The sequence below is a fragment of the Gigantopelta aegis genome, chromosome 9 (assembly GCF_016097555.1).
Source record: "Gigantopelta aegis isolate Gae_Host chromosome 9, Gae_host_genome, whole genome shotgun sequence".
NCBI classification, from domain to species: Eukaryota; Metazoa; Mollusca; class Gastropoda; order Neomphalida; family Peltospiridae; genus Gigantopelta; species Gigantopelta aegis.
In genome coordinates this window covers 37,054,246-37,078,774 of record NC_054707.1, presented here as the reverse complement: position 1 = coordinate 37,078,774, position 24,529 = coordinate 37,054,246, and the positions used below count along the sequence as shown (strand labels likewise).

Below are 24,529 nucleotides of genomic sequence, written 5' to 3'. Positions count from 1 at the left end.
TAACATATTTGTGGGGCAATAAAGTATTTATTAAACAAAAAAAACACTAAACAAAAATCTTTCTTATCAATTCATATATGATCATAAAACCTTGCATGCAAGTACAACTTGGAATGGCAGTGTATTGGGTACCGTAACTAGGTCACCGCGACCTACTTTGACAACATATCATGTACCTCACTGGTACTCTTGTTACTTTAGAGCTGTATGAAACAGAGATGCAGTAGGTCGTAACAATGATCTTCATGGTAAGAGGCCCACTAGGCTATTTCTCATTCCAGCCAGTGCTCCACAACTGTTGTAACAAAGGCTGTGGTATGTACTATCCTGTCTGTGGATGGTGCATATAAAAGATCCCTTGCTGCTAATTGAAAAGAGTAGCCCATGAAGTGGCGACAGCAGGTTTCCATTTTCAATATCTGTATGGTTCTTAACCATATGTCTGACACAATATAACCATCAAATAAAATGTTGAATGCTTCGTTAAATAAAATATTCCTTCCTTCATGGTAAGAGTGTTTGCTTGAGGTGCTTGAATAATAACGTACTTGGCAAACCCATTTTTTTTTTTTCATTCCAACCAATACTCGTCAATTTTTATATCGAAGGTTGTGGTATGTGCAGTCCTCTCTATAGGAATGTGCATATAAAAAAAATCCCCACTGTTGCTAATGAGAAAATGTAGCAGGCTTCCTCTGAAGACTCTACGTTGGAATTACCAAAGTTTTGACATCCAATAGCTGACGATTAATTAGAGCTTAAAAACACTAAGATTGGGGGGTTGGGGTGGGGTCAGGATATTCATATTTACAAAACAGACTTAACTGCAACATTTGACAAAAAACATTTCACTAGCCATCGGGCATGGCAATAGTAGTTATTTACTAGCGCAACATTGTATATCACTAGCCATGGACGTGGGGCTACCATAATCTAGAAGCCCTGTTGATAAACCAAATGTTTATCCACTATCCCAGCTAGTACTCCAAAACTGATATACCAAAACACTACGGTATGTGCTCTCTTGATAGTAGGAAAAAGTAACATTTGTTTTATTTAATGATGCCACTAGAGCAGATTGATTTGTTATCTTATCATTGGCTATTGAACATCAAACATATGGTCATTCTGACGGGTTTTTTTAGGAAACCCGCTGTCACCACATAGGCAACTCTTTTACGACAAGCAGCAAGGGATCTTTTATTTGCACACAGGCAGGATAACCATGGCCTTTGTTGAACCAGTTATGGATCACTGGTCGGTGCAAGTGGTTTACACCTACCCATTAAGCCTTGCGGAGTACTCACTCAGGGTTTGGAGTCAGAATCTGGATTAAAAATCCCATGCCTCGACTGGGATCCGAACCCAGTACCTACCAGCCTGTAGACCAATGGCCTAAACACGACGCCACCGAGGCCGGTTTGACAGTAGGAAAATGCATATATTAAAGCCTCCTTGCTACTGTTTGTAGAGTAGCTTATGTTGTGGCAGCATATTTATGCTTTTAGGGTACTCTAAGACAAATGTCAGATTATCTTTATGTTAGGGACAGTTAGACCCCAAATATATACAATATAACATATGCTGAGATGTCGTACAAATAAACAAAGAGAACAAAACCCTGTTGCATTCCATTTCTTACTATCAGAAGGCTACAAGAAGTTTGGAACGAAGTACGGGCACAGTCCCGACTACTCGCTGAGTGAAGCACTGTGGACCTGTGCCACCATGTTTTCCAACAGGTGTGTATAATACAACAAATATATTGAACTTGATATTCAAGTTATAGTGGCTCACTGTTGACACCAATGCAAGAATTTATGATGCTGTAATTAACAAGATGGTCTCTTGCTTTTAATGTTGATGTTACCTTAACCGTGAACATTTTTTTTTTTTTTTTTCTGGAGAAATTGTTTTTTTAAAGTAGATATATATTTTTCAGAAATTTCCAGAGAATGGTACTTTTGTTTGCCTGGTTCTCACACAAATACAGTTTTTTGACATGACCACTTTCTTGTTTTTACATTAAGTTTACCCAAATTTAACCTAGATCCCAATTATTATTAGCAATTTAGCGAATTTGGTCAGGAAATGTAACTAAATTTCATTTTCAATTATCCAAATTAGTAAAATAGTATAGACTTTCAATGGCTTGCAATTTCTTTTTTTTTCTTTTTTTTTCGGGAATTAATATATGCATGTATATATTTTGTATTGGTACAGAGATTATGATTGGAGAAATGATAACATTGATAAATGTATTAGTAACTAAATTTCATTTTCAATTATCCAAATTAGTAAAATAGTATAGACTTTCAATGGCTTGCAATTTCTTTCTTTTTTTGGAATGTATATATTTTTTATTGGTACAGAGATTATGATTGGTGAAATGATAACATTGATAAATGGGATGTTAAAATACATGACAGTTTCTCTTACAGTGTGTGTTTTTGTCTGTTGAATTTTATTTTTTATTTTTTCAGTGCTAAGGCTATTAACTCAAAGCGCATTCTGTTGTTCACAAACAATGACAATCCTCATGTGGGAAACAAACAGCTTCAGGTATGGTTTCTTATATTGTGTCATCCAGTTATTGCAATTCAGAAAAATTGCTTTTCTCAAAAACTAATGTTATTCCTAGAATAGTTTGCTTCATGTAAAATGCATTTTGCATTGGCATTTATATTTTAAATAATTATACAATTATCTATTCCCAGAAAGTATGTTGGTTAAAAAAAAACAGAAGGGGAAAAAAAGCTAATGTCTACATTTTGTTTCAGCTTGTACATTGATGTTCCTGAATGCTGATGCGAATTACATTTTCTGGATATGTTGGGTTTTTTTTGTTTGTTTTTTTATTTACTTTCTGTTTTAAGTTTAAGTTTTATTATCCCCAGAAACAGATTTGTTATTGTCATAATTTTAATAAGATAGTTTAATCTGCCTGTTTGTCAAAATGTATCGTACTAGGAAGGACATTTACATACATGTAGTTATGTAACCTAATTTGATACTTTAGCTGGTATTGAATTGAAGCATGGTGTGTAAAATAAAATGTCTGAACAGATGACTGATATTGTTATTATTTCAGCATCGGGCTCGAACTAAAGCTGCTGATTTAAATGCTTGGTGTATTTTTCTGATATCTCTTGTTGTTATTTCAGCGTCGGGCTCGAACTAAAGCCGCTGATTTAAATGCTTGGTGTATTTTTCTGATATCTCTTGTTGTTATTTCAGCGTCAGGCTCGAACTAAAGCTGCAGATTTAAATGAAACAGGAATTGAGCTGGAGCTGATGCATCTTCAGAAACCTGGAGAGCAGTTCGACATCACCAAGTTTTACAAGGTACTCGTCTAGAGATTTTTCAAAATGCACTAAAATTACATCCAACAGAGCTCTTTTGTAACATCTATAGTGGGTACTTCTGTAACTTGTATTTATAGGATATTAACCGAGCTTCCATTTCGTATCATGTTTATGTCCCGAGTGAAATAATTTTAATTGTCACGGGGGCGGGATTTAGCTCTGTCAGTTGAGTACTCACTTGAGGTGCTTGCATCGTACAATCGAACAACCTCAACTGATGGGATTTTTTCTCGTTCCAACCAGTGCACCACAACTGGATAAAGGCTGTGGTATGTGTGTTCTTGTCTGTGGGAAAGTGCATATAAAAGATCCCTTGCTGCATTAGAGAAAATGTAGTGTGTTTCCTCTGATGACTACGAGTCATAATTACCAAATGTTTGACATCCAATAACCGATGATTAATTAATCAATGTTCTCTAGTGGTGTTGTTAACTATGAATATCCTGCTCCCACCCCAAAAGTTAGTGTTTTTAAGCTCTATCTCCCTCTTTAGGTGGCATATCTGATTATTACTATTATTTAGTAAAATTGTATTGACTTCAAGTAAAGTAGGGCTTGTGAATTTTTAATTGTGGCTAGTAAATTTTTAAAATCACTGATCCCATGGCTAGTGCATTTTATAAAAATTCTAGAAGCCCTGGGTAGTTACACACTATATGGCAGCAGTGAAGGTTTTTCTTTTACTTTCATTTGACCAAGTGTCAAGAAAAACCCCATATGCTAGTTACCAAATAGCCATAGTTTAAAATGTGTTGGTGTTTTGTTAAACAAATAAGTTCTTCTAAATGATTGTTAGATTACGTATTACGTTTGATGGAAAATATCTTTTATTGCATATTATGTTCATGTGCCAAAGGATTGGGTTTGGGGTTTTCAAAACGAGAACATTTTATACTTTGCTTTGTGAAAAAAATAATCGTGGAAGATGAATTGCTTGATGATTAATGGTGATATTTTCGTGTCTGCAGGACCTTCTGTTCACAGACGATGACGAACTGACCGAGTTAGCTGACCCGGCTGAGAAACTGGAAGAACTGCTGACCAGGTAAGGAAATAGTTAACATTTCTGGTTTTTACAATATATTATGCCTAATGCTTAATTGTTTGTGCACTTTTGATCTCATTGACAATTCTTGACTACTTGAGAGCAGAGCAGAAATATAGCTTGGTGATAGAGCACTCACAGAATCAATCCTTGTTGGTCTGATTGATTGATCAATTTTCCATTTCATTTAGTATTCCATGATGTATATCTGAGGCATCTAGAGCAAATGTGTTTATAAGAGATCTCTGGCTGCTAATAGAGAAGGTATCCAGTATAGTAGCAGCTGGGATTCCTCCCACCCCCTCCCCTCCCCATCTCTCTCTCTCTCTCTCTCTCTCTCTCTCTCTCTCTCTCTCTCTCTCTCTCTCTCTCTCTCGCTCTCGCTCACTTTCTCTCTCTCTTCCTTTCTCTCTCTTTCTCTCACTCTCTCTCACTCTCCCCCTCCACTGCCTTTCTTTTGACCTGTCTCTCTCCACGAGATTGTCTCTGCTGATTCTACAATGAGTATAGTTATGAGATCAATATCTTGAATTTTTTATTGGTATTTATTTTGATCAGTTTCCTTAGAAATGGATGAACCTTTGTCAAAAACAGTTGTCCATATTAAAAATGCCAGATCAATTTAACTTTTTGTTTAATTTAATTTTTCTATTTTAGAGTAAGAACGAAAGATCACAAAAAGCGAGCACTACGGAAAATCCCATTTTCATTAGGAGAAGATCTTAACTTTTCTGTTGGAGTGTGAGTTGTCTCCTTTTTAAGACTAATGTCTAGTTAGGCTGTGTAGTTCTCACTAGACAGATGCCATCTGCCTTTGAAATTCATGTTGATTTGGCCAACTTCAAAAGAAGACTGCACACTATTCTCAAGATATATCTTCATTTATTTTTCTTTAAAGATTTAGAAAGTTTACATCTCAGATTTTTGCTATATGACTGTAGTACCTATCCTTTCAGTTGATGTAGGAACTGATTAAAACTGGCCACCTTCTTCTTCTTCTTTTTTTTGTTCACTTGCCGACTACACGTCGAGGCCAGCAGTGACTATGAACAATACGGTTCTCTGTAGATCACTTCTTGTGCCATGCAGCTTCTTCTGGAGAGTTGTTGTACTTGTCCAGGTAGTCTCCCTCAGCTGCTGTAGGTTTATGCAGTCTTGGATGACATGTTTGGTCATTTAAAACCGGCCACCTGTTCAATTTTATCCTTACATCTCAAAAAGTCGATGCACAATATTACAAAATAACATAGGCAAACTCCAGCCAGAGAGCTTACTAATACTATTGAAAAATACAAATTGTTTTCATTCTTCCCCAATTACTACATGTGAATATGTGAACCACAACATATGTCACAATTAGGAACCATAGTGGATGGTGAGGAATAAACTCTCACTTGGAAATGAACTGTGTAGTGAGACCAGAGTTAAAATATGTAAGTTTTTGGTTTGGATTTATTTTATTACTTATATTGTTTTTCAAGTTGGGTATGTCATTTTGTATAATTTTCAGACCATTTCTTTTTATGTGTAATACAATAGTTTGTAATAATTTTTCAAATGCCCTCGTCTACTTGTATTGAACACTTATTTATTCTATTAGAAATAACCACCTGGTGGTTGGGTGTGGGTAAATTGTATTTGAATACCTGCCACTGATAGAACAAAATTAACTTTGTCGGTACCTGTAGTAAAACATTTTTATTTAGTTAAGTTTTTTGTGTTCTTGGTATTTTCACGTACAATACGAAGTATTATAGGAGAGGGGCTCATAAGTTAGTAAACTTGTGCCAGATCCATTTATTATTTGTGCAATAAAATATGTTTTCAATAAAACAGGTACAACTTGGTACGTAGTTGTCCAAAACCCTCCGGTGTCCGACTCTCGAGAAGCACCAATGAAGAACTGAAGAGTCACAGTAAAACATACCTTGTGGTGAGATCTCATTTTGTTACTCTGTGTAATACATATGTGGTTTAGCAGGCTTAAACCCAAACCCCCCCCCCCCCCCCCCCCCCCCCCCCCCCCATGAAATTAACATTTAGTTCATTATACAGTGAAAGGGGTATCCAGTTTAGAGAAGTTATATTCTGTACTGATATTTAAAAAGGGATCGTGAAAACGTCCAGTTTTAAGGAAATTCCAATTTACTGAGTGTCTGGTTTGAAGTGGTTTCAGTGTATAACTTATAATAGAATATAATTAAATATTTGTTTATTCTAGATTCAATATTAGAAAAAAATTGCTCCCCTTTTGTAGTTTTAGGTTGTGGAATGTTTATCTTGTGTGGGGTCATGGGGGGTTGGGGGTGGGCAAGATCAGTGATTAATATAGATCAGGTTCCATGTTTGTAAAGCTTTAAAAATCTAGATAAAGTCTGGCATACAAAAAGCATGTACTGGATAGTTAAAGTCTGCAGACTTAACTAGAGACTTGAGTCTGGACTTAAAAACTTACATTAACATGGATCCCGAAGTTTGAGGTTTATAGATACAAAAGTAAATATTTTAGATGAATATCTTTTAACCATGGACAGCAGAACTCAGAATACAAATCATCTTGTGATGGCAAGTCAGTACAAATAATAGCAGAGTAAATATTCAATAATATCAAAAATGCTGTCGCAGATAAAGTTTGCAGGTAATTGTTTTCGCGATCCTCAAACAAGTGCACCTCCCCCCCACGCAAGTGGTCTGGTCCGAACATCCCAACAGCCAATGGGATGGCCTAAATTCTTCTACTGTATACTGCTCTCTAGTTCCGGTCACATGACTGTAACTTCCTTCTTTTTCTCTTCGCGAAAGGGTCTGGACGTCTTTTGTTTGGCTCTGTTTGGAGTCAACTTTTTTTATAAGACCTTTGGTTTTGTATTTGTGTTTGGGTGAAATGTTTTCACCTTAAATTTCGTTAGCTTCGTTAGCTTTCGTATGTTTCTTTTCGCGTATTCGCTTGACTTTCAAGCGTTTATTACATGAAATGTTGTTATATTGCCGGTTGTCGTGTCGGACGCCATTTGCAAAATGGCGTCTGTATTGACTGGCTTTGTGTTGGGTGGAATGTTTTTTTTTTTTTTTTCACCTTATTCGTTAGCTTTCGTTAGCTTTCGTATGTTTCGCGTATTTCGCTTGACTTGCCAAGTGTTAATTACATGAAATGTTATTATATTGCCGGTTGTTGTGTCGGACGCCATTTGCAAAATGGCGTCTTTGTTGACCGGCTTTGTGTTTGTGTCATGATTTCTTTTCTTTCTCTTTCACAGATTGAAAACTTATTATCATGTCAGATGTTAATGTTCAGCGACAGGTACGAGCGTGCCTACGCTGTAAGAAGTTCACTGCAGGCGGCGACCCTCATGAATTATGTCCGGGTTGCCGTGTTCCTTGTAGCCTCTCTTCGAGATGCGACCTGTGTTCGGGCCTGTCTACTGTCGAGTTCGCGGCCTACTTGAAGGTGCTGTCGGCGAGAGCCAAGAAAGTGGAATCTTCGCCGTCAATTGCGGACTCCATAGCAGATGTATTACGTTCGATGCTACCTACTATGCTGAAAGAGACTATGGCGTCAATGGCGGCCTTACCACAACCGGCGGGTTTGGGGCCAGGTCCGGTTCAAGTCCCCTCTTCGGGGGGTGCGGCTCCAGGATGCAAGACTTCAGATGACAGGCCTGCAGTTCCTACGCAGCCCTCTGACAAGCCGACTCAATCAGTTAGGCGTTCCACGGCCTCCAAGGATCACCGATCTTCAAAGTCATCTTCGGCGCAGCGGAGCCGGGACCGGAGCCGGGCTCGTAGCCGTTCCCCACGACCTGCACGTCTCCCTACGGGTTCCGTGGATCGGCAGCGCAGACCTTCTATTGACGCTTCAGAGGGTTCTCGACGGGACCGTCCACGGTCCGGTTCACCAGTGAATTTCTGTTTCGGCCGATCGATTAGCCTGTGCTCGAGTGCTTCGAGACTTTGGAGATGCAGCGCCTACAGCGGTTTCCGTCATTGATGAGACTGAATCTTCTGACCATATGAATATGAGGGATTGCTTGGCGGCAGTCTATGACATGTTGCCGTCCTTGCCACATCCACCAACGCCGTCCAAGAAGGGACCGACACCGATGATAGCGACTGATGTCCCTCCGGAAGATGTGGTGATCCGTTCCTTGGCTGCCGGTACACTCGTATCCGAGGTGGCGACGGATTTAGACCGCACTTTTAAAGACACAGCGTCTTTCGTCGCCTTCCCGACTTGGGGTCACCGTATGTATCCGGTGTTTGACATGACCTTTACAGATGTAGCTCCGTCCTTGGATGAAGATGTTCACCGTCTTGGGAAGTCGTCAACCGTGGATTTGACGGACAAACAAGTACAAGCCATGGATACTGCCCAGAGACGTTGCTTGTTTGTATTATCTTACTTGGACGTTTTCCTTGCGGCGATGGCCACCCAGGCAAAAGATGCACGGTGCTACGCGCTGTTTCAGCAATCGGCGCAGATGCTAGCTTTCCTGACGTCTTCGGTGACTTCGATGTCCTCGATGTTAATGCAATATCGTCGCCAGGCTTATTTAAAGAAATCCACTTTGGATTTCCAGCATAAGAAGGAGCTGTTAGCTCAACCGTGGTCCGCAACGAAGCTGTTTGCAGGCAAAATTTCTGAGGTGGTGAAGGCCAATGATAAGGACCAACAGTCGACAGCAACTGTCAAAGCGTTGCAACTTATTTCCACGTTGGAATCTACAAAGCGGAAGTCTACATTCACACCACAACCACCATCTAAACGCTGGAGAGGTTCCTTTCGAGGTCAACCTTCTCGAAGGTTTCCGGTCAGACGACCATCCGGTCCGCCAGCTCGGACCCAGGGGAAGCCTGGTCGACGTTGACGCCAGCCAACAGATCGTGGACTGCTCAGATTGCTTCAACCTACGCCCGCCCCTGATTTTGAACCAGAACAACGATTCGGTTTTGACGCTTCCGGTGTGTACCACACCGGTCGGAAGATCCATGGTCGGAAGTCGACTTCGCCGTTATTGGCGAAACTGGCAGACACTTTGCCAAGATCCGTTTGTCACGTCGATCTTGAAGACAGGGTATCGTCTGCAATTGTCTGCCATCCCTCCATTGACCACTTCACCTCGAGAACCGCGGCATTCCGTTGCGCAAGTCAAGGTTCTACAGGAGTCCGTCAACAAGCTGGTGGAGAAGGGAGCCGTTCGCAGCATTTCGGAAGTACACTTAACACCCGGATTTTACTCGGACATCTTTCTCGTACCAAAGAAAGATTCTCCAGAGCTGCGAATGATTCACAACTTGGCGGTCTTCAACGACCACTATCTGTCTCCTCCTCCGACCTTCAAGATGTTAACGTTGCGAGATATCATAGCCGTGATCAGACCGGGGGATTGGCTTGCCTCGCTAGATCTCAAGGACGCCTACCTGCACGTTCCGATGCATGCCGATTTCCATCACTACCTACGGTTTGTGCTACAGGGTCGGCATTACGAATGGACAGTCCTGCCCTTTGGGATATCCATAGCGCCATGGCTGTTCACCAGAATCACGACTCCGATGTCACGCTTCCTGCATCGCAGAGGTATATCCTTTTACCCATACCTCGACGATTGCCTGATGAGGTGTCACAGCAAGACAGGGCTGACTGCACATGTTGCCTTCATCATGGACTTTCTCAAGCAGCTGGGTTGGATTATCAACATCGAGAAATCTCGACTGGCTCCCACACAGTCTCTACAGTTCATAGGCGCTTGGCTTCGACCCGACCTGGGCCTCGTTCAAGTTCCTTTAGACCGTTGGGAGAAGATCCAGACCATGATTGCCATAGCCCTCACCGCTCCAATGACCTTCCGCGGTTGGCAGAGTCTCCTGGGTCTCCTCACTTCTGCCCAGGATTTGACACTCAGAGGTCGTCTCCAGTTGCGGCGCTTGCAGATGTTTCTCAACCCGTTTGTTCGTTTCAACAATCCGGACTTGATCATCTCACTTCCAGACGATCTACGCTCCAGCCTGCAGTGGTGGCAGCTCCGATCGAACGTCTTAGAAGGTGTCTCTATGCGGGCCTTCATAGCCACTCATCACCTATTCGTCGACGCGTCACTGGAAGGTTGGGGAGCCCATCTAAGCAACCAGACTACTTCAGGGCTGTGGTCTCCCGGCGAACTCGGACTCCACATCAACCTGTTAGAGTTGTTGGCAGTCTACTACGCTATCCTTCATTGGCGACAGATGTTGACGGAAGCCTCTCTCATGGTGGCCACAGACAGTACGACCGCGGCGGCTTACATCAATCGTCAGGGCGGAACTCACTCCAGCAGTCTGCTGCAGTTGACTTATCGTCTCTACAAGCTGGTCGACGAAATTCCATTGCAACTTCGGGCTCGTCATATTCCAGGGGTTTGCAATGTACTAGCCGACACATTGTCCCGGCCGTCGTCTCCACAGCCGACGGAGTGGATGCTCCATCCGGAAGCGTTTCGATGGGTGTGCGACAGACTTTGGACACCAAACATCGATCTTTTCGCCACACGATTCAACCATCAGCTGAGGGTTTACGTGTCTCCGGTGCCGGATCCCGAAGCTCTGGATCTCGACGCATTGGCCATCAGCTGGGAACAGATGGACGCGTACGCTTTTCCTCCACCAATCCTCCTTCCAAGGGTGCTTCAGAGGTTTCAGCTGTACCATTGTCGCCTGTTGCTCATTGCTCCGATGTGGCCATCCAGGATGTGGTATCCAGATCTAATACGTCTGGCCGATCCACATCCTTTACCGCTGCCAGACTGGGATCATCTGTTGCTGCATCCCACGTCAAGACTGTACCATCCACGTCCGCAGTTGTTCCAACTGCACGCGTGGACTTTATCTCCAAGAGTTTGAGGAAGAAAGGTTTTTCTCTTCACAGTCTACGGCGGCCATTTTGAAAGCGCACAGATCATCTACTACTGCGGCTTACAACGTCAGATGGCTTTGCTTTCACCGATGGTGTGTTAGAAAAAAACTCAAACCTCAGACGATACAGATACCTCGTCTTGCTGATTTTTTGCTGTATCTGCGGACCACTTTACGATTGAAGGGGTCTACCATCGCTGGGTACGTTTCGGTCATCGCTACTGTTCGTGATGTAACTACTGGAACGAAGTTATCGGGTATTCCTGAGATCCATAAAATGATCAAAGGTTTTCGCCTTGAAGATCAAGTACACCGGTTTCGGCCACCAAGATGGGACCTGAATTTGGTGTTACGAGCGTTATCGACCGCACCTTATGAGCCGATCGAGTCCTCTTCCCTGCAAGATTTGACACGGAAGACGGTGTTTTTACTCGGTTTCGCCACGGCTGCTCGTGTCTCAGAACTTCATGCTCTTGATGTCGATTTGGTACGTTTTCACCCGAGATCGGCGTGCAGTCAACTTGGGGTTACTCATGAACTTTATTGCAAAGAATCAGTTACCAGACCAAGCGCCTCGCTCGTATGTTGTGCAGGCCCTCTCCTCTATCGTTGGTCCGGCGGACGTTGAGGACTTGGCGTTGTGCCCTGTTAGAGCCCTGCACCAGTACATCGAGAGGACCAGATCTTTTCGACAACATCGTAAAAGACTTTTCCTTTCCTGTAACCAGAGTCGGTTGAGGGATATTACCAAGAACACGGTGGCCACCTGGATCCGGTCTTCTATCCTGACCGCTTATCAGAAGGAGGGTTTACCTGCTCCGTCTGCTTCCAATCCGCATGAACTCCGTGCCTTGGCTGCCACGATGTCCCTGCATTGCAACACATCCATTCAGCACATCATCACTGGCTGTTTCTGGGCGACGGACTCCATCTTCGCCAACTATTATCTGAGGGATGTCTCCACAGAAGACGTTGAGGGGTTCCATCATCTGGGTCCGGTTGTTGCTGCACAGACTCTGTTGAATACAAGCTATCCTTGTCGCCGTTGATGTCTGTCTGATTCTGGGCTGCATAACGAGATGTCCACCGAATCGACAGGTGAGGATTGCTTAGACTTTTGTTCTTTTGCACAGTTCACGCACTGGTGCCGGAACTTTTGTCTCGATAACCTTAACTCTTCACTGCATGTGGTTATTGGTTGTCGTTATTGAACTAACAGATCTTTGGTGTACTAGACAGAAAACATTCGGGGGTCTTGTTTTGTTCAATGTTCTGACGGATGCACCTCATTAGGTTGTCGCTTGTTATTGAAAAACTATAACACTTCAATACGTGAGGGTTACCTAACACCTGCATCCCTGGTGGCTACGTCTTCCCACCCTGTCAGAACCAGCATGAGATGTGGCTTCCGCCTCCTGGTTCATGTGTTCTAGGAGCCGTACCTGCCACTGCTGACGGATGCCACCATTCTGGTTGTTGTTACTAACATCACCTGCATTGGTCTGTGACGGGCATCCCTAGGAGGAGGGTTTACCAAGGTTGGCCTTATTCTTCCACTAGTCAGCCTCTTTCCGGTTGGGGAGTTATCACAAGCATCTACGGATCTCGGCACCCACCACCATCTGTTGAATGCTGCACTTGTTTGAGGACAGGTAATGTCTATAGAAATGGAGAAAACTTGAGTGTTTTCTCTTTTATAGATACATTACCTGTCCTCAAGATTCATCCCGCCCGGGCCTCCCCGCTTCCTGTTCTCCGTGCGATGCGCTCATGGAAAAAGAAGGAAGTTACAGTCATGTGACCGGAACTAGAGAGCAGTATACAGTAGAAGAATTTAGGCCATCCCATTGGCTGTTGGGATGTTCGGACCAGACCACTTGCGTGGGGGGGAGGTGCACTTGTTTGTGACATAATTAATATAAAATCAATGATCTCTAGTGGTAACTTTAATCAAACAAATACTAATTTAAAAAAAAAAATATGATGTTATCACATTTGCTTTTTATATCATAACATGTTATGACGTTGTTAGATTAAGTCATATCCTTTCACCCCTCTTGGAGAATATTCCATAAAAAGTCAAAATGGCAGCCAACACAAAATTACATGCTTTTTGCCCTATGCGATCTCAGCGAAGTCGATACAGCTGACATGGTTGGCACCTTGTATGTGCAATCTATGTCATTGTAATGGTTTTTTCAAGATTTCTGTCTGGACAAAATGTGGGTAAAATCTAACGAAAAATAAAAGTAGGAGCGCAATTTTTCTTAGTTGTTAACATTTTGGTTTGGACTTCAGTTTGCGTAAAACAGTGAATGCCATCCCAGCATATATAATTCCGAACTTTGATTTATCATTATGTTGGCTTTGTGTATTAGGAAACGGGAGAGACTTGCTGGAATGAGAAATAGCCCCATGGGTCCACTGATGGGGATTGATCCTAGACCGACCGCGCATCAAGTGAGTGCTGTACCACTGGGCTACATCCCGTCCCAGTGTGACGGGTACTAAAAACATGAGACTTGTGTATTATGTCAAGTACATTTTGTTTCATGACACCACTAGAGTATGATAATGCGGTCACAGAGATCAAGAGGTTTGGTAAATCAGGTATAGTGTTTTCCCTAGTTTGTTTTAGCATGGTGCAGCACCATGCCTCACTAGTCTAGCACCATCTTGCCTTAATCAGCGCCATGCTGCCCTGAGATTAAACAAGCCTTTTTCACTAATTAATTCTGAAATTGCCTTTATAAAACACCCCAAAAAGTATTATTAATTAATAAAATATGCCTTTTATATCTTTTGCCATTCATTTATTAAATCAAGCAAATAATTACATTAATGTTTATTTCAATTAATTTTTGTGTATTTTTAATGAAAAACAAGTGCCCCGAAAATGATGAAAATGCCCCAAAAGTGTTTGGTCTACCATGGAGTGTTTATTATATCAAAGCAACATTTGGCTATTTAAATGTAGTTTAAATATACAGTTATGTAATATAGTTGCCACGTATATTGTATGTTTATAGAAGAGGGCCTCGTAAGTTGTCAAACTTGTGTCCAATTCTTTTGTTCTTTGTTTTCAATCAAATCAAAGCAACTGCCAATATCTGTTATTAGTGAAAACATGTACAAGTTATGTAGAACTGTTTGGTTTTTGCATTGGTATATGGTATTATAAGGTAGACAGGCAAATATTGCATCTTGAATGGTCTATTAATTGTTACGTGAACAAGAAATGTTTTTATTTTTCAGGTTTAACTCTTATGGGTTTTAAACCTCGGAGCAAGATCAAGAAACACTATCATGTTAGACCAGCATCCTTCATATACCCAGATGAAAATGTAGGTATTCAGAAATTCTTCTGTAACGTGATGTTGTAAGTCGTTTGTTCTACAAAATTATTAAATAGAATACGTTAGAATGTTGTTGTCGAACTCAGAAGGGTCGAATACACCACAATGCTCGAAACCAAAATGAAATCCTGAGTTATACTAACACGATGTTGACTGAATGGTTAGTTCGAACTACCCGATGAGTTGAACACTTTCTCGAGCACCGACAGGGTTCGAGCCAACAGGATGCAACTATCTGCCATTTTTATATGTTCATGAAGTATTAGTTAAAAATAGCATGTTAAAGTCTAGGGAGTTGAGTACTAACTTTCTGTTTTACATGTGTATATAAGTATAGGTCCTAGTTTTAAGAATTTAAACAATTTGGTGCATTTTCTTTAATAATTGCTTAAGATTAAGATTATCGTTACAAAATAAAAAAATATATAAAAAATGTTGTCAAGTGAGCATTTTGGTAAATTAATTATCAAGTATGTTGACTAAATTCCACTTCCATTTATATCTTGACATTTTCAAAATGGCTTTAAAAATGTGCAGTATTAAAAAGTTTTTAAAGTAAAATAATTATAAATATCCAAATGTTTGAATTTTAACTTTTAACTTTTAACTTTATTGTATGAATATTAGATATATTTACAAAATGCTCAAGCATGTTTGTGTTGTTTTGTTTATGTGTTCCAGACCATTGCTGGGAGCACCACATTATTTACAGCCCTACTTAAGAAGTGCCTGGATAGGGATGTTGTCCCAATCTGCAAGTTCACTCCCAACAAAAACAGCCCTCCCAAGTTTGTTGCCCTGATTCCACAGGTAGAGTAATTAAATTTCTAATTATTGTTATTATAGTAGGGAGCAACAAGGTCTTCTCATCAAATCACTGTAAAAAAAAAAATGTAAATGTTGTTTTATCTAGTTCTATGAATGTATTGCTTAAAGTCATTTGCTGTAAAAGGTCAAAGGTTGAAGTGCACCTAACTTTGAATGTCGCAGTAAATAAAACCACACATGCCATTGGAAGACACAAAATAGTCATTGAAGGAAAGGAAGGAAATGTTTTATTTAACGACGCACTCAACACATTTTATCTACGGTTATATGGCGTCAAACATATGGTTAAGGACCGCACAGATACTGAGAGAGGAAACCCGCTGTCACCACTTCATGGGCTACTCTTTTCAATTAGCAACAAGGGATCTTTTATATGCACCATCCCACAGACAGGGTAGTACATACCACAGCCTTTGATATACCAGTCGTGGTGCACTGGCTCGAACGAGAATAGCCCAATGGGCCCACCGATGGGGATCGATCTCAGACCGACCGTGCATCGAGTGAGTACTTTACCACTGGACTATATATCTCTTCCCCTACCCCCCCCCCCCCCCCCCCCCCACATGCCATTGGTGACATATGTGACAGGAGTTTTTGTCATAAAATGTTATTTAGTCTACTCAGTAAATTCCTGTAATTTAATTTGAGTAATATCACTATACCAGCTACTTTTGTACTCAAAACATGGGCAGAGTCCAATAAATATACATGTGTTGGATGACACTGTTTGTGAAGAACTAGAGCAATCAGAGACACTTTTTGCTATCTCAAAATCTAGAAACATACCCCCCTCCCATTTTTTCTGATTGATTTTAAGGGCGAAAGGTTGCAGTATTTATGTCAATGGTGTATATGTTCATTGATACATTGCTTAGACCATATTTATTGTCGTCTATTGGAATTGATTTGGTGGTATACACATTGATGGGCGAGTTGAGAAACCCACTGCTGCCACACAAACTATAATAAAAGGTTTTTTGTATATTTAATATAGCTGTTAAACATTTCTTAAACTGACTGTACCATGTAGCAGTACATTTCAGTTGTCATTTGTTGATGAGGATTTAATGCAACATCATCTCAAAAATGTACAAAACTTAAAAATCATTAAAAGTTGAAAATAACTACCTACTCATTCTTCAACAACATAATAATAGCACTGTTTTAGTCTGTTACTTGAAGGAAAGGAATGTGTGTTTAATTTACCCCCCCCCCCCCCCCCCCAACTCATCCGATTTTAAAACAACAGCTATTATGCAGTGTTTAGCATATAGCACAGTGGCGTAGGAAGGTGCCACAAAGTGTGGGGAGAGCACACTTTTATATTTACACACTTTTACACTATTATAAAGGAAAATATCTGAAAAGTGGAGGGGGCAAATGGAAAAATGTTGAGGGTTTCTTGAAGATTATGTGTCAGAATTACAAAATGTCTGATATCCAAATGCTGATGGTTAATAAATCAATGTGTTCTAGTGGTGTTGTTAAACAAAACAAACGTTTGATTAGAGGCCGAGATGAGACACCCAATGCTGCAACACTCTACCCTTACCAAATGACATCAAGGGCTCGTCTATATAAACTTTGCATCACACAAGACAGGGCTAGCTCTGGCATTCACCAAATTCGCCAACTGCGAATTTTGAAAGCAGTTAGTGAATTTTATTTTAATATGGCGAAATAATTTCAGGTCATAATTAGCTCTCTTTTTTTTTTAGAAAATAACTCGATTTCTGCAATTTTTTAAGTTTAATAGATAATTTGTCAGAATTGTTTGCTCACCCAGAGCTAGCCCTGGAAGATAGTACATCCCATGACCGTTGACATCAGTGATTGAGCACTGTTTGGAACAGATAAAAACCTCTGTGGGTTCACCTAGAGGGAGGGATCCTACAACGCATGACATGTCAAGTGATGTCTCTACCACTCGGCTACATTCTACCCTGTGAAGGAACTTAGACATATTTTAGGGAACATTTTATTCTGTATCATGTCACATTTCACTGCACAAGTTTCAGAGATCACTACACAGTGCTTAAAGTTAAATAGTAGTTGCAAAGCAATTTTCAGACTGATTAATTAATATGCTTGATAATAAATTCTGAAATCAAAATGTTTCAAATTTTTCACAGAAAGAAGAAATTGACGAGCACAATGTCCAAGTCACTCCGCCCGGGTTTCATCTAATATTTCTACCCTTTGCCGACGACTTCCGCAAAGTCAAGATTGAAGATGTACCACGAGGTCAGACTGCATTTACGTTTTGAAGTTAGATCATTTTTATAATCTAAGTGTAGGTCTGTGAAAATTGCGAGAGCGATAGTTTCGTTCATGTGTCGCTCGCGTAAGTATAGTTTCCGTAACCCATTTTTCATCTGCGCATTGAATTTATGAAACCATTGACATGGTCATGACGGGGTTACGTAAAAACTAAATGGGTTACGTGAATTTGTTTGTGTGTAACCCATAAATGGGTTGCGCAGATGTTTAATTCTCAGAGGCCTGAAGTGTAGTGATATGCTTTTATTACATACCTATTCAATCTTACTATAGTGATAAAGACATTTTCAAACTGTGTGATAAATGTATTTTGTATCGCACATATGTGTGATACGGACCGGAATGCGGTCTCGTGGTATATATTTTTGCACAAAATAAACTCGTGCAATAAATAGGAAGAGAAAACAACATATGTGAAGTTCTGTATATATATATCATGTTTTTAAGGAGATGTGACAGATATATGGCATGCAAGACGTAACTTGCACTGCAGCAATGGTATATCTACTGTTTTTTTTTTTTAATTTATTTACTTCAGTTTTTCATTGTTGAAGTCAGAAGGTGGGATATAGTTATTACTGGTTCTTTAAGTTTTTACATGTACATGTAGCTCTGTTTCTTATATACTATAAATTCTAGTTCAGTGACTTGATGGTCATCTCAGTGCATCATAAAACAATAAAGAATTAATTTTTAAAAACAGTTTAATTAATTGTGTTGGGTTTTAATAAAACTTTTATTATAACTAACATCAGATTAACCACAAATTTATCTTTTCTTTAAATTTAGACTGAAAAAAAAAAAGTCCTGACAATTTTTACATCAATTTATTGTAGATGAGCCGTTTAATATCATGGAATTCTTGTTTAAAACCAGTCAAATAAAATAATGCAGCTTTATACAGGTTGTGTCATTATTGTGAATGATTCTTGTTCTTTTTATTTCAGTAAATCTTTTTAAAATGTTTTTCCTTCTTGTTACAGCCACGACAGAACAGATTGACAAAGCAAAGGAAGTGGTCAAGAAGCTAGCTTTCAACTTCAGCAGTGAGAGTTTTGAGAATCCCGTTCTTCAGAAACACTGGAGGAACATAGAAGCCCTGGCATTGGACCAAGATGAGCCTGAAGAAATGATTGATTACACATGTGAGCTTTTGGGAATACTCTAAACAAAAATATTGAGACAGTATAGGGTGTATACTAGCAAATCAAATCCCATAGACGACAATAGTAACATGTGGCTAAAACTTCTACCTGCAGCGTATCGATCGACTTACAAACCACAGATATAAATGCTACCACCCCTCAACCTTAAAGTGAATCAGAAAAACAATGGGGGTGAAGCGGCTCATTTCTGAGATAACGGGTAGCGTCTATGACTACCCTAGTTCAGCACAAAAATTTAGTACTTTTTTTTACATTTACCCCATACATGTTTCAAGCACAAGGCTACCTGACACAGTGGTACCAGATGAAATAAAATTGCATACATTTTTTGCCCAAATGAAACTGTTTTTTTTTGTTACAACCAACACTCACATTTATCACCAATCACAGGACTTGAGGTGTTAACTTCTCTATCAAAAGTTGGGTGCATCTCGAACTTTGACCCAGGCGGAAGTTATTTGGTTTAGTGCTACCTGTAAGGCATGATATTTACAATAGTTTTTCAGGCCTCTGAAAATTGCAAGATAAATTGTAAGCTTTTGAAATACTCGGGGGGGGGGGGGGGGGGGGGGGGGGGGGGGGGGGGATTGAGACAGTGTAAGGCAGTTGTTTTTCAGGCATCTGAAAATTGCGAGAATTGATCATTTCATCTGTGTCATCTCTCGTACATGTCTATAGTTCTGTGTAACCCATTTTTTGTTCACACATTCAGTTGGACGTCACTTACATGATCTTGACGGGTTATGTAAAACCGAAATGGGTTACATGAATTTGTTTTTGTGTCACCCATAAATGGCTTACATCAATTGTCAAATCTCACAGGCCTGGTTATTATGAGGAATAGTCATTATCTCAGATGCTTACAGAGAAAGTTTATTGCTTCCTACTTGTAAAATAAACTGATCAACTGAGACACAGTGACTCATTTTAGCCACACTTATTTTCTTCTAGCCAAGCTCAGCCTGTGCACCACGACTGGCATATCAACGGCCATGGTATGTGCTATCCTGTCTGTGGGATGGTGCATATAAAAGATCCCATGAAGTGGCGACAGCAGGTTTCCTCTCTCAATATCCGTGTGGCCCTTAACCATATGTCTGACACCATATAACCGTAAATAGAATGTGTTGAGTGCGTCGTTAAATAAAACATTTCCTTTCCTTTCTAGCGAAGCTAGGAGCAATATAAATGCAAACAAACAAGAACGTTATAGCTTCTCATAAAGGAAAACCTTGATGTACACAGTGTTATCAGCCAACATGATGAACTATAAAGACAGCTTTATCATCCTTCTGACTGGTCTACTGGTGTAGCTTGTGAAAGAGAGAGAAACAAATGTATCCCCATTTTTAATCCATTGTTTGTTTTTCAGTGCCTAATGAAACAAAGATGGCTAAGCGAGCTGGAAAGAGTATAGACGAGTTTAAGGATCTTGTGTTCCCAGCTGACTATGTTCCCGGGGCAAAGAAAAGGGTAATTTAATAAATATATGCACTTTCAGTTTAATTAGTACATTCAGAAGGATATTTTAATATCTCCACAATACAGTTTTTTAATTAGCAGTAAGGTATTTGGTATCAAACATGGTAATTATGACCTTTGGTCTAAAGAAAGAAGAAACTCACAGCTGCCAGTTTGATTAGTTGGTTTTTATAAGGCTTGGCATCTTCTCTGAAGCAGATCAACACATGTATACCCAATGTATCCACTGAGGGAGAGGAATACATTTGTTTAACAATACTTCAGTACATTTTAAACTAAGGTTATTTGGTGTTTACATAGAGAATAATACACGAGTGCTCGTTAGATACCATTTATCTCACAACAAGTTGTTTTAAAATGTACCTAACGAGTGAAAGTGAATGTATTATTTTATTTCTTACATATCCTCAAAAACCAGGTTTTAAACAAATTTTAACATCTTTTTTTACTAAAATTTATTTACAGTCGTTGCATTTGTAGTAGACTTACGCATCACAGACACATGAATGTCAAGTTAATTATATGTCAGTCTAATCGATTTCCATCGTGTAGTTTTTCATTGGTTGTATGGCGTTGGTCACCTGGTCATCACCTAGGAGCAGCCAGTCGTATATCTTGAAATTGTTAACACGTAGGCCTACGTATTAACAACCATGTGTAACCAAAAATAACGTTATTCACATAGTTCAAGATATTCAGGGAAATATAACCAGTATGACCGATGTGTGTCATAATGATTTCACGTGCACACCGAATGACGTAATTTTGTGAAGCAACATCATAAGTTAATGCGGCATCCCCTGCGGCTAATCAAAATAACATAATTTCTCACCATGACATCGTTTCGTCATTTTTGTTTTAGTTACATTTGAAACGTTTGACATGGTCCAAGCTTGTTATTCGTGAAAATAATATTTTTGATAATGTGGATATTAAAGAAATTATTACACTCACGTGTGATTCGTACTGATTTTACGAAACTCGTGTCAGGATTCATGTATTACCCTCTCTCTTGTTCTGGTAATACAATAATCCGGACACTCGTTTCATAAAATTAGTACGACACACACATTGTATAATAATCTCTAATTATTTTGATATGGGTTCAGTGATGATTGGACTAAAACCCAGTCACTAAACAGATGATCCACTGAGCCAAAGCTGTAACATTCATTCCTAAACTGAATCTTTCTTTTAATCATATCAGAAATATTTTTGTATCGGCTTGACAAAAGTCAGAAAGTGACATACAGTGATGACATTTTGGGTATCTTGATCATTTTTCTTTATGTGGTTATTTTATATTTTTTCAGGTAAGTAAAACATTAAAATCAATAGTCTTTTTGTTTATTCTGTGGTTTTAATGTTGATTTTGGATTACAGGCAGTACCTAGTGAATCGGCCGCTGCGAAGAAGGCCAAGTTAGCCGAGTCGATGGTTGACATCGACATAAAGGCTGAAGCACAGGCAGGAAGGGTCAGTAGATGTCCGTTCATATTAGAGAGGAAAGAAATATTTGTTAAATAACATTTTTAAGCTGTGGCTATTTGGTGCCTAATAAATGGTTATTTTGACACTTTGGGGAGGGAGCAGGAGAGAGAACAAGATGGAAACAGCTTGCTGGAAGCATATCCATACAGCAGCAAGGGATTTTATATATGCCCTTTCCCACAGAGAAGACTGTACATACCACAGTCTTTGATATACCAGTTATTGGGCACTGGTTGGGATGGGGAAAAAACTCCATACAATCCATCACACTTGAGGGAAACCTGGGCTAGCTCTGGGTGTGTAGAACATTTTGCCAAATTATCTATTAAATTTTAAAAATTGCAGAAACCCACCAATATTTTCAACAAAATATCAATCATTACATGAAATTCTTTCGCCAAATTAAAATAGAATTCGCAATGGGCGAATTTGGCGAGTGCCAGAGCTAGCCCTGGGAAGACACTGTAGTGACTGAGCTAAATCCCACCCCATCTTTCAAAGATGCCATCACTGGAAATGGAAAAATTGTAATTTGTAATAACTACCACAAAGTAAACAACACAAATCAAACTAGGACTGAATTTTAACTATTTTCCACACATTTCTGACATTTATTGTTTATAGTTGTCTTTGCAAACTTAGGTTAAAATCTCGGTCACTTGTGTCTACATTGATGAAAATTGTATTCTTAGATATTCTGGCTCCTAAATTTTATGAGAACGTTCGTTTTGTAAGCATGTTGTATGAGCAAATCTATTTTAAATAAACCTATTTTTTGTTGGTGCAAAATTTAGGACACGATTTACAGGTTATGCAAACAGGAAATGGATTACTTGAATTTATTGATGCTTAACCCATCAAATAGGTTACCAAAATCTTTACTCCTCAGAGATCTGTTTTAGCTCTTTCTTGAAGTAAATGTTTGCTGTTTTAATTAAACATTCTGAATGACCCATGTTTTGGTATTGGAGGAGGGATATTTACCCACATTTTTATGGTACAATTCAAAATGATGGTAAATATACTCAACAACGAAAGTTTAGCAAATATATTTTATGACGTCTAAATTTGCCATGGTTGAATAAACTTAAAAGAAAAACAGGTCCACCTGTTGTGTTAAGGCAAAGGTTGATGAGTTTATGTTGTTTGTAAATGGTAAACATTTGAGATGTGAATACTAATTAATAAAAATAGGTTAATTTATAAATGTTTGCCATTTCTTTTAACATTAACTAAACTTTCGTTGTCGAGTGTAGATAATTTTGTTTAATTGAATTTAATTTTTTTTTTACAGCTGGGCAAACTGACGGTGGCAGTGTTGAAAGAAGCAATTAAAAAAGAGAAAATTCCTTCAACTGGGTCAAAGAAAGCCGATCTTATTGATGCCATTAATAAATACTTTGGAGTAGCATAATCGGACATTTTTACAGTGAAAATGTGTTATATGATATGTGTATGTCAATTATATTACTTCACACTGTTACGACAGGTCTCGGGTGTGTTGAGAAAGGCAGCAAATAAAAGTAAAACTTAATCAAAATATGTTCGCACAGCAGTCATTGAAAAACATTAAGATGTGTTGCATTTAGTTAGGTTTCTGTTGAAAAAAGGAATTACAAAAATAGAGGTTGGGAAAATATTTCAGGGCAATGATTATGATTTAGATAACAATTGGGGGGTTTTCTGTTTAGAGCAGTCAATTTCTGTTTTTGAATTGATGGTTGGTCATTTGCATTTTTCACATCATTGGTGTCACAACTGAAACTTTATTCCCATATTATTAAAACCAATAAAACTTTTTTGTTACATCTTATGATGTTGCTTGTTCTTTATAGCTGTTTACCAAAGCTTATGAAACAAAATACTATACCAATATTTTAACAAATGTTTTTGTTCCAAACTCTAGCAGCAGTCTGAAAAGCACTTGCATACCGGGTAATAAACCTTGTCCTTTGGCCAGCATTCTTTTCCTGACCACTGGAATAATCTTGTACACACCTTCCTTAATAACCAATAATATTTGTTTAACGACACCACTAGAGTACATTGATCAATTAATTATTGGTTGTTGAATATATTCTGACATGTAGTCTTCCGAGGAAATCTGCAACATTTGTTTCCATTGGTAGCAAGTGATCTTATATGCACTTTCTCACAGACAGGATAGGACAACACATTATGTCACAGACCGATATAAAACCAGTCTTGGGGCACTTGTTGTGATGGGGGGGGGGGGGGGGGGGGTGTGTTATTCCAGATAGCCAACCGTAGGGCACTGGGCCCATATTTTCGAAGCAATCTTTGCCTATGAAATCGTAAGCTATGACGTCACTATGGCATGTGCTGTAGTGACGTCACACCATAGGATGGTTTTACGATTTCGTAGCGCTACGATAGCTTCGAAAATATGGGCCCAGGTTTATATCAACTTTGCCACAATACTCTCTTATTTGTGGGAAAGTTCATATTAATGGAAACGTGAAGTAGGTTACTTCTGATGACTACATGTTGGAACCTTGCAACTGTTTGACATCCAATAGCTTATAATTAATAATGTGCTCTAGTAGTGTTGTTAAACATAAACTTTACTTCAGGACAACTGCATATGTTATACAGATTCATGGATT

At 39.4% G+C, this 24,529-nt stretch overlaps 1 protein-coding gene across 1 annotated transcript in view; it reads left to right on the top strand.

The window, feature by feature from the left end:
* LOC121381551 (X-ray repair cross-complementing protein 6-like) overlaps positions 1-23,710 on the top strand; it is a 32,140-nt gene extending 8,430 nt beyond the window's left edge. The window contains exons 7-21 of the mRNA XM_041510883.1: positions 1,649-1,742; positions 2,484-2,562; positions 3,238-3,345; positions 4,335-4,411; positions 5,069-5,152; positions 6,248-6,344; positions 13,675-13,706; positions 13,836-13,906; positions 14,552-14,640; positions 15,334-15,462; positions 17,616-17,727; positions 18,747-18,908; positions 20,302-20,402; positions 21,795-21,887; positions 23,197-23,710. Coding sequence (XP_041366817.1) covers positions 1,649-1,742; positions 2,484-2,562; positions 3,238-3,345; positions 4,335-4,411; positions 5,069-5,152; positions 6,248-6,344; positions 13,675-13,706; positions 13,836-13,906; positions 14,552-14,640; positions 15,334-15,462; positions 17,616-17,727; positions 18,747-18,908; positions 20,302-20,402; positions 21,795-21,887; positions 23,197-23,316 — 1,448 coding nt within the window. The 3' untranslated portion in view covers positions 23,317-23,710. The remainder of the gene's footprint in view (positions 1-1,648; positions 1,743-2,483; positions 2,563-3,237; positions 3,346-4,334; positions 4,412-5,068; positions 5,153-6,247; positions 6,345-13,674; positions 13,707-13,835; positions 13,907-14,551; positions 14,641-15,333; positions 15,463-17,615; positions 17,728-18,746; positions 18,909-20,301; positions 20,403-21,794; positions 21,888-23,196) is intronic.
* The last annotated feature ends 819 nt before the right edge of the window (positions 23,711-24,529 follow it).